The sequence below is a fragment of the Panthera uncia genome (assembly GCF_023721935.1).
Source record: "Panthera uncia isolate 11264 chromosome D3 unlocalized genomic scaffold, Puncia_PCG_1.0 HiC_scaffold_8, whole genome shotgun sequence".
Classification (NCBI taxonomy): Eukaryota; Metazoa; Chordata; class Mammalia; order Carnivora; family Felidae; genus Panthera; species Panthera uncia.
The window spans coordinates 18,639,516-18,653,897 of NW_026057586.1; the positions used below are offsets into that span (position 1 = coordinate 18,639,516).

At 37.9% G+C, this 14,382-nt stretch overlaps 1 protein-coding gene and 1 pseudogene across 5 annotated transcripts in view; both read right to left on the bottom strand.

The window, feature by feature from the left end:
* WDR7 (WD repeat domain 7) overlaps positions 1-14,382 on the bottom strand; it is a 353,598-nt gene that overhangs the window by 304,274 nt on the left and 34,942 nt on the right. For all 5 annotated transcript variants that reach the window (XM_049619906.1, XM_049619908.1, XM_049619907.1 and 2 more), the window contains 8 exons: positions 13,672-13,846; positions 9,710-9,786; positions 8,546-8,665; positions 5,189-5,334; positions 4,758-4,860; positions 1,859-1,991; positions 1,362-1,610; positions 363-583 (listed from right to left, as the gene is read on the bottom strand). In XM_049619906.1, coding sequence (XP_049475863.1) covers positions 363-583; positions 1,362-1,610; positions 1,859-1,991; positions 4,758-4,860; positions 5,189-5,334; positions 8,546-8,665; positions 9,710-9,786; positions 13,672-13,846 — 1,224 coding nt within the window. The remainder of the gene's footprint in view (positions 1-362; positions 584-1,361; positions 1,611-1,858; positions 1,992-4,757; positions 4,861-5,188; positions 5,335-8,545; positions 8,666-9,709; positions 9,787-13,671; positions 13,847-14,382) is intronic.
* LOC125914977 (uncharacterized) lies at positions 5,738-5,819 on the bottom strand (annotated as a pseudogene).

Sequence of the window (14,382 nt, forward strand, 5' to 3'; positions counted from 1 at the left end):
GGGCTGAAAATAATAAGATTGCAGAATATCTTTGTGACTATTTAAACTACTTTAAAACAGAAAACTGGAACTTTGATAACCTGCTCCTATGTTTCAGAGACAAGTCACACCATTTAAAATTTAGAAGCTAGTAACAGGAAAAACACTATGTGGACCTTCTATTTCTGTGCCCAACAGTAAATAATTACAATTCTGCTGAAATAGCATATGTTACCATTATCTAGTTTTAAAAACTGAAAAGGTTTTGTTAATTCTCTTGTCACATTTTCTTTCAGTTACTCTAGATTCCATTTTATATTATGCCTGAGAGCAACAGAATTCAGCGCTACCACAAATAAAATAATCTTTTATGATCAACTTACACTACAGTTTTCAGGTGGAACTAGAAGTTGAGTAATCTCGCCACCATGCACACAGAAGATGTGCTTCATTTCTCCAGAAAATATGTCCCAAATTATGACTGAAAAGTCCACACCTCCAGATATCAGGTATCTTTGATCATAACGAGCTGAGACCTGATGAGGATATAGCAAACATGTGACTTTGTTCCGATGACCACGGAGTGTTCTGTGAGGTGGCCAACCTGTGAATGAGGTTTTGGATTTAAAATGGGAAAATCAAAGTCTTACAAAATTTCAACAAATAAAAGCAAATATGAATCATCAGAATACCTATACATTTGATCATAGAAAAAAACTTCTAATTTTATCGTCGAAAACTGCTCTGTCCGATATGGTAGCTCCGAGCCACAGGAGACTACTGAGCGCTTGAAACATAGCTAGTCTGGATTCACATGTGCTGTAAATGTAAAATGCACATGGGATTTCAGGGATTCAGCACAAAAGTAATGTAAAATATCTCATTAGTAATTCTTTATATTAATTACAATTGATTTTATATTGTAAAATTGAAACTTCAATTTTACAAGTTGAGATGAAAATAGTTCTGCCATATTGGGTTAAATAAAACAGACGATTAAAATGAATTTCATCTGCTTCTCTTTTACTCTATTAATGCGGATATAGAAAATCACATATTTCTACTGGACAGCACTGTTCTAAAAGATTACCAGCATTACTGATGATACGGTGTTTAGTCAACCATAGAGATAACCGATAATAAACGAAACTACTAACACATACCAAAAAGAGAAAATCAGATGTCTCTTTATGCACAGTTATCACATGGTATGTACCCCAATAACAGGTACCAAGTACTTGTTACATGCGCAGTAAATTCTGCCAAGTCCTGGCATGCTAACGACTACGTGGATTCACTGCACTTGTCACAAACAAAGAGCGCAAACACGGGCAGCACAGGCCCGTGCACACACTTTAGACGGTGGCAGACGGTCAGTATACCTCGGCGGAGCATGTGTTCCCCTTGCAGCAGCTGCACGATGGCCGTCTGGGTGGCGGGCACAATAATGATGCTTCCGTCCTCACGGCCACAGACGAGTCGTCCGTGAGCCGGGATGTACACGCTCGCGGTGACTTTAAGAGGTTCACTACTATTGGGAATCACGCTCAGCTGATCTATAATTCCAGCAGGACAAGGATTCAGTTTATCAAATGCTTCTTGCAAGCTAATAGAGGTTGTCATTTTCAGCTCTGCGGAGGTTTTGTTTTGTATTTAAAAAGAAAAAAATTTGTTCATGTTAGAAAAAAATTAAACATAGTAAAATAAAAGTACTTACAGTTGATTCAGTAATATATATCGAAGAATGATAACTGTCACAAACTATAATTCAAAGGATAAAATGACACGTACATTATGAATTTATTATGCTTAGGATTTATGTTGCTAAATTAAAAGAATTACGAAGTTGCTGCACATGATTTATTACTACCTTCCTTACCTTCCTGTTTATCAGGTGTGTCTGATATGTTCCAAATATTCAGTCTTCCTGAAGAATCACCTTGAATTAAGAGTTTATGGATGTGTTCCCTGCATCCATAGAAGAACCGAGTAACAGGAGGACAAATTAGTAACTGTCAAAAAAAAAAAAAAAAAAGTTCAAATATTTTTGGCTGTTTTGTTGTTGTTTCTTTAAATTAATCTCTACGCCCAACCTGAGGCTTGAACTCACGATCCCCTGAGATCAAGAGTCACATGCTCTACTGACTAAGCCAGCCAGGCACCCCATAGCTGTCTTTTTAATGAAAATATTTCACTTATTAAGATTTTTTCAGTTAAGGATGTTAAGTACTTTGCCTCAGTACCAGGGTAAAAAATAAATCAATAAAAAGTGTTTATAGTAGGAGTCTTCAACAATATTTTAGTGTAATTTTATAGCATTAATTACCTGTCAGCTAATATTCAAATCCAGTAAATACAAATATGAAAAGAAATGAAAAGGACATTTATAGTCTTTCTCTAGAATTCTTTTTCTCTGCTTTAGAAAAACTGATTACTCACCACAGCAATGCAATTTTTTAAAAAAATTTTTTTAACGTCCATTTATTTTTGAGACAATACAAGAGACAGAGTGCAAGCAGCAGAGGGGCAGACAGAGGGAGCACAGAATCTGAAGCAGGCTCCAGGCTCGGAGCTGTCAGCCCAGAGCCCGACGTGGGGCTCGAACTCACGAACCGTGAGATCGTGACCTGAGCCGAAGTCGGACGCTTAACCAACTGAGCCACTCAGGCGCCCCGCAATGCAATTTTTTTTAACTGTTATTAAATAATTAATACAAAGATATATCACTCTTTACCAAAAAGAAGTGTCCACCTTAAAGGCCAAAAAAGGAGAACTCCCTAATCCTAGCTTTTTGCTCATTCCTGATTAGTCACTAAGAATAGCAACAAAATTAAACTACCAAGATTTCACAAGTAGAGGACTCCATTTTTTTAAGTAGTATATTTTCAACTAATAGCATGACATTTTACTTGATCACATTTATGTAATCAAGTTGAGCCTAGCTCAGTATGTTAGCTATAAATTACTAGGAACAAAAACCACTCATTAGGCTCTCGGGTACACTTTTATTTTTAAAACAGTTTATTTTTCTGCTTAAGATCTTGTGCCTTCAGTGATATCACTTATATGAAAATACTAAAGAGTGGTAGATTCCTAAAATTAAAGTTGAGATGATCAATTCATAAACACTTGAATATTAAAGCATAGAATCGTATCCTGAAAAACAGTAAAAAAATAAACTTCAGTTCTGACAGTTAGAGTTAACAAATAGTTACTGTATTTGGTATTAGTTCTTTCCTAAAAAAGCACTAGCCTATTGAAACTACATATATTAAGCATAATCAATAATGTGATTTAACTTGAAGTCTGGAAATTACTAAATGTTGTCATTTATAAAAAAATATACCAAACCTGGAGAAGTTGCTACAGCACCTATATAACCAATATTCCATATACCACAGTGTATCTCCCATCATATAATACACGTATCTTAACTTAAACATATTAAGCTGATATTTTAAAAATATAATGTGGTTGTTCTGTTTTATGTATGTTTTTTATGCAAGTCATTATCCCCTAGTTTACCTGAAAGTGACTGGCTGGAGAGCAGTAAGTAGGAGTTTAAGTTAGGGGAATAAAGGACAAGATATGGAGCATCTTAACTGTACAAAGATGTATAAATTCCATAAATTCAAAATATTAAAAAAAATTCCCTTCCCCTCACCATACCTTCACATAAAAATGGAACAAAATGTTCAAAATGAAAACCTGTGGAAACCCAGAATACAAGTAAAGGAAACTTTATTTCTAAAACCAGAGCTTCATCCTTAATGCTCAAAACATCTGGAGATAAAAACCTAGTACTAAGTGCCATTGCATTTCAATTCTAAATTGGTAAGTAGGTTTTTAGAAATCATAATAAATTTTGGTTTTTTATAGAGAAAAAAATCTTTCATTAATTCTAAATTTTTTTTAATGTTTATTTATTATTTTTATTTTTTTTTTTCCTGGTAGAAAGTTTTATTTTTTTTATTTTTTATTTTTTTCAATATATGAAATTTATTGTCAAATTGGTTTCCATACAACACCCAGTGGTCATCCCAAAAGGTGCCCTCCTCAATACCCATCACCCACCCTCTCCTCCCTCCCACCCCCCCATCAACCCTCAGTTTGTTTATTATTTTTGAGAGAGAGAGAGAGAGAACGCAAGCAGGGGACGGGCAGAGAGAAGGGAGACACAGAATCGGAAGCAGGCTCCAGGCTCTGAGCTGTCAGTACAGAGCCCGACGCAGGGCTCAAATTCACGAGCCTTCAAGCCATGAGATCATGACCTGAGCCGAAGTCAGCCACTTAACTGACTGAGCCACCCAGGCACCCCTCATTCTTTAATTCTAATGCCTAATAATTTAAATCACTGTATGATTTTGGGGAGAGACAGCAATGCCTATTCAAGTAATGAACTATTACTAATCAGCAGTATTCCACGATGATCTTAGTCCTCCTAAAATTACATCTGTCACTATGTTTATAATTACATGACAGCATAAAATAAGTTGGTACCACCAATATAAATTTTATCAAAAAGTCATTTCCGATATGTAGTCAGCATAAGATCGTCTTTTTCTTAGAGAAAGGTGAATACTATAAGCATGTTATATGATTAAGATACACAAATTTCAAGATTGTGCTCACCACTGACCATGTCGAAATGCTTTACAACATTTAACACAGTGCCCTTACTCTTTCAAATACTTAGCTACCAAAAGACACCCATAAATGTAGCTGTCAAACATTTTCAACGTCACTATCATGTATAAGGGGTACCTGAAGAACTTTACCTCTTTATCTGTTCGGTCCAAGAGACTATGCTGTACGGGAGGAATTAAATTTTCAACTGCTTTCCCTACATCACTGCGGAATGAATCACTAGCTGGAAGGCAACTGAAAATGAAAAAATTACAACATTCAATTAAAATACTGTCATTAAATATTTTATCATCCTATATGATGAAGATTTTTGGACAATGGACAAAATATGGATTTTCAAATTATAGTTAATTTAATGTAGTCATTAATGTCATTAAAATACCCTACTTTAAATAAAGATCCACCTAATTTTTGTACTTAGAAGTTAAACTGGAATTACAAATCTAACTTAAGTTCTTAAGTTTGTTACCTGAGTTATTTTTACTCTATACATTTTCATACATTCAAGTTATACCCCAAATTCAGACTATATTAAAGTCCTAACTTGTTATTTATTGAGTACCTGGCAGGTAGTCTGTAAATATAACTTTGTCCATTTTCAGTCCAGATGATTACTTTATCTGCTGATACAAAGTCACCTCCAGTCCACGTCTGTCCGTTTTCACTAGGACCTGAACACAGCAAGGAATAATCTCCAGCATCAAATACCTACAGGGAACAAGAAATTCACAGTCTAATATAATTGGTATCACTTAAATAAGATACATTGACATTTAAAGTAAAAACAAAACACAAACTTCTAGAAATGTATTTAACAAACTCAGGCCTTGTAAAGTTCACTACCTCAAGTTAAAGACATTGTGTCAGTGAGCCCCGGGGCACAGTCATCTTCAGCAGAGAAAACATATGTAGGTCCCCAGCTGTGTGCCTCTGGGGGGGTCAGACACTGAGTGACAAGTGGAGCAGACATACTGCCTGCCACAGGGACAGGGAATCCTTGCCCTTTTTTATCTAAAGGCAGGAACATTCCTTCAAAGAATTCTAGGTAATAGGGAACCAGCCTCTAGAATGCATGGCTATGTTTCCTGTTTCATTTCTATGTTCAGTAACAACATTTCTGATAAGTTTTCAATTAGCAATAATCGCGCCTCGGATAAACCTCATTGGCTACGATACTGCCACTGCGCAAAGCCGACAACATTTCTGATAAACTCAGATATCAGAATATCTCTTTACTAATATGGGAATTACCTTACTTTATTTCATCCAGGTGCTGAAGTACTGTAAACAGGAAGTTAACGGACTCAGTTTTATTATTTAATAATCCTCAAGTATAAAAGCCCCCCCCCCCAAAAAAAAAAAAAAAAGCAGGCATTGCTATATCCCATTTTACAAACAACACACTGACACAAACAAGGGTCACATCACCTGTTCACAGTCACATGTCTAGTAAGTGCCAGAGCTAGGACTAAAACCCTCATCTCATAATTCCTAGAAGAATTTTTCTACCACTTTCAATATTTGGTAATAGTGTATTTTACAGTGCTAAAAAATTTCCCCAGGATAAATAAGTAATTCCATGGCCCAGAATTTTTATTTTAGTTTTCTTTAAATAAAAAGCAATCAAACTGTTTATGCACAGCTTTCTTGAAATTGAAACAAATCCCAGCTGAATTTACCAAGATTGGACATATTTATCATTTATAACATTAACACTACAAGAATAGCCAAGTCCAAGAAAGACTGGAGACCACCCTCCAGCCTTATTATCTATTAAAACAAATTATAAAGCTACAGAAAATAAAACAATATCGTACTGATGCATAAACAGAAAAACTAACAAGTTCAGAAACAGATTCCGGTAATTAAAGGAACAGAGTATATTATAAAAGCATCACAATAGAAAAATAGATTATTCAACAAATGGCATCAGGAACTGGGGGTCCATCAGGAATAAAAATAAATTGGATCTACATCTTGCAATTTATACAAAATAAATTCCAAATTGAATATTCAAAGGTATATAAAGTAAAAATTATACAAATATTAGGGATAATGAAATAAAAAATTTTTAAATCTTAGCTTATGAAGAGCCCTTTAGAACATGTCACAAATTATATTAGAAACCATAAAAAGAAGGAAAAGAAAAAAAAAGAATCCATAAAAGATGATAACTTAACCATATAAAAACAGAAAACTTCTTTTTGGCAATAAATATCCGGAAAAGTCGTTCTAGTAAGTTACTAGTGCTACCTCAGTTGTTTTACTATGCTTTTCCCTGATGGTTAATGAAGCTGAGCACCTTTCTAAATTTATCATCCATCGGCTTCCTCCTTTCATCAAACGTTTTTGTCCATTTTCCTACTGGATTGTCTTTTTCTTCTGTTCTCACATGATTGTAAGATGCTTATTACGAACACACGAGAAACTGGTATTAGCACTGCCTCTGGGGAGGACAAGGAAACGTACCAGGGGAAAAGGATGTATACTTTTCACTGTGTCCTCTTGCACTCTGATGTATTACCATTTACAAGTGCTTTCAATTTTAAGACGAAGGATCCCATGGAGCTTACTGTAACTAAGCAACTGCTAGCTTCTCCTCTAATCTGATTCCAGGACAGTAGCAGTGGTAAGAATAAGGTTAAGGTAGGCACCACCGGCGGCCCTAGTCGGTCTGTCGCTACCAATCCGGTGCCCTCTGAGGCATATCACATGGTGGCGATGAGAGCAGCCGCTGCAGTCAGGCTGTCTTGAGTTGTAACCCAGCAACTCCACTACCACCTGTACAACCTTAGTCAAGCTTGCTATGTCCCCAAGCCTCCAGCACCTCACCTACAAGATGGGGAAAGTAACAATCCCTGCCGTGGCAGACAGCCTCCAAGACTCCCGGACCTGGTACTCATACCCTTGTGCAATCTTCTCCCCTGAGCACAGGCAGGATTTTGTGACTTTCTAAACAACTGAATGTGGGAGAAGAGAGGAGACTGCAGTCGCCAGATCAGGTGGGTCTTGGCTACAATTTCTCTTGCTTGTTCAAGCTGAGGGAAGACCGTTCCCAGGCTGAGAGGGGCCCCCATGGCAAGGAACTGATGCCTCCAGCCAAGTTAGCTAGACGTTAAGCCTTCTAACCACCAAGTGAGTATGCCTGGAAGCAGAACCACCCTAGGTGATTCCTAGAACACGACTGTCATCTTGGCTGACACCTTGACCGCAGCCTGTGGGAGACCTTGAGCCACAGCACCCAGCTGAGCTGTGCCCACATTCCTGACTCACAGTTGGGGTGGCGATACATGAACCAGATGGGGGGGTGATACGTGTTTATTGTTTGAAACTGCGAAGTTTTAAAGTAATCTGTTATGCAGGATTAGGTAACTAATAGACTTCCCCTCAGGGAGTTGTGAGGATTAAAAGAAATAATGCAGGGAAAGCTTTGAAAACTATGCTAGGCACGAGTGGTCAAAACATGCTGGCTCTTTTTCTATTATGGAAATACTGAAGTCTCGCAATGTGGAAGTAATATATTCCCGCCATCAGTAGCTCAGAAGTGATGCCAGATCCAAGAAAGCAGAAGGGAACGGCAACTGGGAATAACAACAAAGACGGGTCAACCTGCAGAAAACTCATCACCACTGCTTACATTGCACTGAGAAAATAATGACTGAAACAGTAGCAAAGGGAAGAAATTAAGATCAACAGAATAATCATTATTCCGAAGCATTCTATAAACCAAAATAACAAAAAGATAACTATATATAGCCAAACCCCAACATCTAAAAATTTGATCTCAAAATCACACATGAATTCCAAATGGTTAAAATATTCTTGCACCAAGCTCTTCCTTATAATTATCTTTGGAAGTCTGATAAACCAACACCATGAAGGGTAAAAATACAGCTTCTTACTTATGCAGTTATCTTACCCTCCAATATTTGGAGCACACAACCAAAAGCGATCTTTGTGTGAATGCACAAAAAGAAATGCTTTGGCAATTCTGACAATAAATTGGTTTGGATTCCTCCTCAAATATTGGCTCAGTATCCTGAAAAGAGAAAGATTTATAGAACTTCAGGAATGGTTTGGTTGTTGATTAAAATTATCATACAATGATAAAACAAATAAAATGAAAGAAAGACATCACTTGGTATATTCATCATTTTAGCCACTTATGTGAGAACCAAGATAATAAAAAGCAGCAAAGATACACTCCAAAAATATCTGGGCACTATGCCTTGCTACAAAGCTATTCAAGATTAAAACACTGATGAGAATCAGAGTGTCATCACTACGACAATAACAGATGATAAAAGTTTGAGTTGATCCTAAACTCTGTATCTATATGTCCTTGTGGGTTAAAAAAAAAAAAAACAAACAGAACAAAAACTGATCAATTCCTCCAGGTCCTCCCAAATTCAACGTGTAAAGATTCCCTAGCTGAAGAGATTAGCATCGATACTGTCAGAATATTGATCTGCCTTTCCTACTGACAAAAAGTTACAAGGAATTCAAGCCCAAAGAACAGAGAGAGAGAGGAACTAAAATTGGCTTCACATACTTTTTGTGTTGGTTTACTTTATTTTTTTTTCCCCTCAAGCAAACTATCTTTTAACTTTAATAGAAGCAACCGAGAAAAATCCCAGCTCTTCTAGGTTTCTCTACTTTATATCCTATGCAGTATGTTTCTCTATTTCATGTCCTTGACAGAACAGATGTCTGTTATCAAAAATGAAAAACATAATGCACTTACAGAGACCGCAGAGTAGGGGAAGTTCTAATACTATGGCAATAAGGCTCTCGAAAAAGAATAGCTTTGTCCTTGCGCTTCAAGAAAAAAAGGGAGGGGCACCTGGGTGGCTCAGTCGGTTGAGCATCCGACTCTTGATTTCTGCTCAGGTAATGATCCCAGGGTGGTGGTATCAGCCCCACATCAGGCTTCACCCTGAGCGTGGAGCCTGCTTAAGATATTCATTCTTTCTCTCTCATTCTCTCTCTCTCTCTCTCTAATAAAAAAAAGAAAAAAGAAAAAAAGGAGGGGCCTATCATCACTAAAATTGAAGACTCTGTAAGAACATAACATTTGCCTCACCTGCATGCCACTTATTTCAGAGGTGACAATCCACACCTTCAAGATGCCCGTCACTGAAAGGGCTACCACAGTATCCTCTAAGTAGAGAGGGACGAAGAAGCCAAGGTTACAAACATAATATGCTTTCTTTCTAAATAGTAACATGGTTCAAGTTAATAAAATTAAGTAATAATGCTTTTCAACTGGCATAAAAACATAATTCAATATTTCTTGAAATAATAAAAAACAGATTTTGAAACCTAACAGTTCACAAATTTGAAAGTCAAGGAAAAGTTGTACACAGCTTGAATTCTTTTATTTCTGATCAACTAGCTTTTAATAATTTCAAATGTTCCTGATCACTATGATTACGTGATGACTTAATGAAGGTTTATTCTTCCAAATTCACAATTTGTAATTACTTATCATGGATGAGCACACTCAATTTCTTGAAGACACACATTTCCTCACTTTCCCACCCACCTGCCTGCCTTCTAACATTTTATGACACATTACACCCTCTATAGACTGTGATCAAGAGAAGACATGATATAAAATCTGAATTCATAAGCTTCCAGTAAGAAGCAGTCACAGCTCCATGACAGCATAAATAACTTTGCGAGCAGAGACACTGGAAATCAGGTAAATGCAGGCTCCAGAAAGAGGGAGATATGTGTTAAAATCACATTTTCTTCACTAACCAATGAACTATGGGTAATTTAACTAATCTGTCTTAAATTCAGTCTGTTTATCTGTAAGCAAATACATGTTCTCTGCAAAGAGTGAAAGTTTGGCCTCCTCCTGGACAATTCAGATGCCTTTTAATCCTTTGCGTTGTCTGATTGCAGAGGCTAAGACTTCCGATACTGTGTTGAGTAACAGTGGTGAGAGTGGACATCCCTGTCTTGTTCCTGACCTTAGGGGGAAAGCTCTCAGTTTTTCCCCATTGAGGATGATATTAGCATTGGGTCGTTCATTATGGCTTTTATGATCTCCAGGTATGATCCTTCTATCCCTACTTTCTTGACGGTTTTTATCAAGAAAGGATGCTGTATTTTGTCAAATTCTTTCTCTGCATCTATTGAGAGGATCATGTGGTTCTTGTCCTTTCTTTTATTGATGTGATGAATCACATTGATTGTTTTGCGGATATTGAACCAGCCCTGCAGACAAGGTATAAATCCCACTTGGTCGTGGTGAATAATTTTTTTAATGTATTGTTCGATCCGGTTGGCTAATATCTTGTTGAGGTTTTTTGCATCCATGCTGATCAGGGAAATTGGTCTATAGTTCTTTTTAGTAGGGTCTCTGTCTGGTTTTGGAATCAAGGTAATGCTGGCTTCATAGAAAGAGTTTGGAAGTTTTCCTTTCATTTCTATTTTTTGGAACAGCTTCAAGAGAATAGGTGCTAAGTCTTCCTTAAATGTTTGGTAGAATTCCCCTGGAAAGTCATCTGGCACTGGACTCTTGTTTTTTGGGAGATTTTTTATTACTAATTCGATTTCCTTACTGGTTATGGGTCTGTTCAAATTCTTTATTTCTTCCTGTTTCAGTTTTGGTAGTGTATATGTTTCTAGGAATTTGTCCATTTCTTCCAGATTGCCCATTTTATTGGCATATAATTGCTCATAATATTCTCTTATTATTGTTTTTATTTCTACTGTGTTGATTGTGATCTCTCCTCTTTCATTCTTGATTTTATTTATTTGGGTTCTTTCCTTTTTCTTTTTGATCAAGCTGGCTAGTGGTTTATCAATTTTGTTAATTCTTTCAAAGAACCAGCTTCTGGTTTCATTGATCTACTGTTTTTTTTGGTTTCGATAGCATTGATTTCTGCTCTAATCTTATTTCCTGTCTTCTGCTGGTTTGGGGTTTTATTTGCTGGTTTGGGGTTTTATTTATTTCCAGCCATTAAGGTGTAAGGTTAGGTTGTGTATCTGAGACGCTTATCTGCAAGCAAATACAAATGAATAACAACAGTACCTAGCTTAATGGGTTGTTATGAAAATTAAGACACACCCCAGGTATAAGCATTCAGCATATTAATCGAAAGGAGTTATTACTTTTATTAAAAAGAACCATTTGCTGTCTTTAAATAAAAACCTCATCATATTAGACTGTTCTCTAGGCAAGGCAAGGCCCTGGAACACAGTGATTACATGTCCTGACACTGTACAGAGATGCTCTAACAACTGTTCACAAGCCCGTCAATCCATAGTAAAAGTGGAACATCCTAGCATATCGAAAACGCTCAAATATCCACAGACTAGAATACTATGGCAAATGCAGATTAAAAATTACATATGCTGCAACATTATGATAGTAACATTTACTGTGTATGCACAGCACCAAAGCTTTCATCAAAGTTACATCCTATCCTGTTCAGACCACAGCGAGTTCATGTGGAAATAGTGCAAAAATTTAAAACAAACGTGCAAACTGCTTCTTTAATTTTTTTAATGTTTATTTGTTTTTGAGAGAGGGCAAGCACAAGCCAGGGAGGGGCAGAGAGAGGGGGTGACAGAGGATCTGAACCGAGCTTTACGCTGACAGCAGAGAGCCGGATGAGGGGGCTCAAACTCACAAGCCATGAGAACGTGACCTGAGGCAAAGTCAGCTGCTTCACCGACTGAGCCACCTAGGCACCCCAAATATAGTCCTTTTTTCAAAGAAAATGTTGATTGTAACTAAGATTAAGGGGAATGCACTAACAAGGAGCTCCCTATTGCCTGGAAAATGAAGAAGTTGAAGGTTAAAAAAATACTTTTCACTGCTGTGTTCAGAAATAAAGCAGTAATTCTCCAATAGGCATTAAAAAGCCTCTACGTGAGGGGCATATGACTGGCTCAGCCCGGTAGGCATCCAACTCTTGATTTCAGCTCAGGTCACGACCTCACGGTTTGGGAGATCATGCCCCTGCATCAGGTTCTTGGCTGGCAGTGTGCAGCCTGCTTAGGATTCTCTCCCTTTCTCTCTGCCCCTCCCCTACTTACACACTCTCTCTCAAAATAAACAAATAAACATTAAAAAAAAAAAAAAGCCTCTACGTGAGAAAGTCCCACATTAAAGAAGTCTGTTCAATTTTATTTCACTGAACATCTCCCTAATATATTTGCCTGAACCCTCCTTTTTCACTAATACCTATTAACACCCTTCAGAATCAACACTCTTTAACGAGCCTTGGGAAGTGCTGCAAACCCATCCATTCTATGTCCACAGCCACTGCTGGACTTCAGATCTGCACCAGTCACCTGGGGGTACTAAAACCATCTCCCACCTAAACCATTCTCAACAATGGCACCAAAGTGATGTCTAAAACAGAAGTCCCTTGAAGTATTATCATCAGACACCACCCAACATCGACGGCCAGGGCCAAAAAGCTACAGCTCATGAGTCAAATCTAGCCCACTGGCTGTTTTTGTAAATAATGTTTTCTTGGGAGCGCCTGGGTGGCTCAATCAGTTGGGTGTGTCCGACTCTTGATTTCGGCTCAGGTCACGATTCCAGGGCAATGGGATAGAGCCTGCTTAAGATTCTCTCTCTCCCTGTGCCCCTCTCCCCCACTCATACTCTCTCTCAAAAAAAAAATTAATTAAATTAAATAACATTTTATTGGAACACAGACAGGCTCGTTCACTTATGTACTATCTATGTGCTTTTGTGCTACACTGGCAGAACTGAAACACACATCATATGGCCTGCAAAACCTACAATATTTAGTATGTGGTCCTTTCTAGTACAAGTCTGCCAAACCCAATCTACAGGACTAAACCCAAGTTCCCTAGCTAGCACACAAGGTCCTCCATGATCTGCCCCACCCCCGCCAACTCTGCCAACCTCTGATGCCCCCTCTCCTTCCTTCAAACTTCTTGTTTATGTATTATGCTTACGGTTTGTATCACATACGATGCATTACAAAACTCTACAGGAAACCGCCCGTCATGTCAGGGTACTGAAGTTCCTAAAGGACGTCACACACTGACCTTGTGTTCGATGGGATCGAATGATACTCATGGAGCTAATCCAGTCTGGAGAGATCTTTGATACTAAGGAGTATAACACCTCAAGGCTGGTGGCATCCACAACGAGGATTTCAGGGTAGTGGCCATGGCACAGAAGCCTGCCTTCTTTCTGATTTCCAACAGAAAACTGGTAGAACTAAAAGGAAAAAAGTGTTAAATATTCTCCTTTACTTGAGAGACTTGATTCACAAGCCCTCATCAAGCTTGTCATGGCGCTCAGTCTCTCCAGTAATATTTCCAGACACAGACTACGTGGTGCAGATTATAACTTTCTTATATATACACATATTCTTATATGTGTATACACATACATCCATCAGGTTACATTAGTACTTCAAAATATCTGACAAAAATTATTCTTTTCCTAAAATCCTCCCTTTTGAATTCATCATAATTCTTCGTGTTTAATCCCCCATAGCATCTAAAAAAGGACTACTGAATGAATTCATAAAACACCTCAATACAGGGGCGCCTGGGTGGCGCAGTCGGTTAAGCGTCCGACTTCAGCCAGGTCACGATCTCGCGGTCCGTGAGTTCGAGCCCCGCGTCGGGCTCTGGGCTGATGGCTCGGAGCCTGGAGCCTGTTTCCGATTCTGTGTCTCCCTCTCTCTCTGCCCCTCCCCCGTTCATGCTCTGTCTCTCTCTGTCCCAAAAATAAATTAAAAAAAAAAA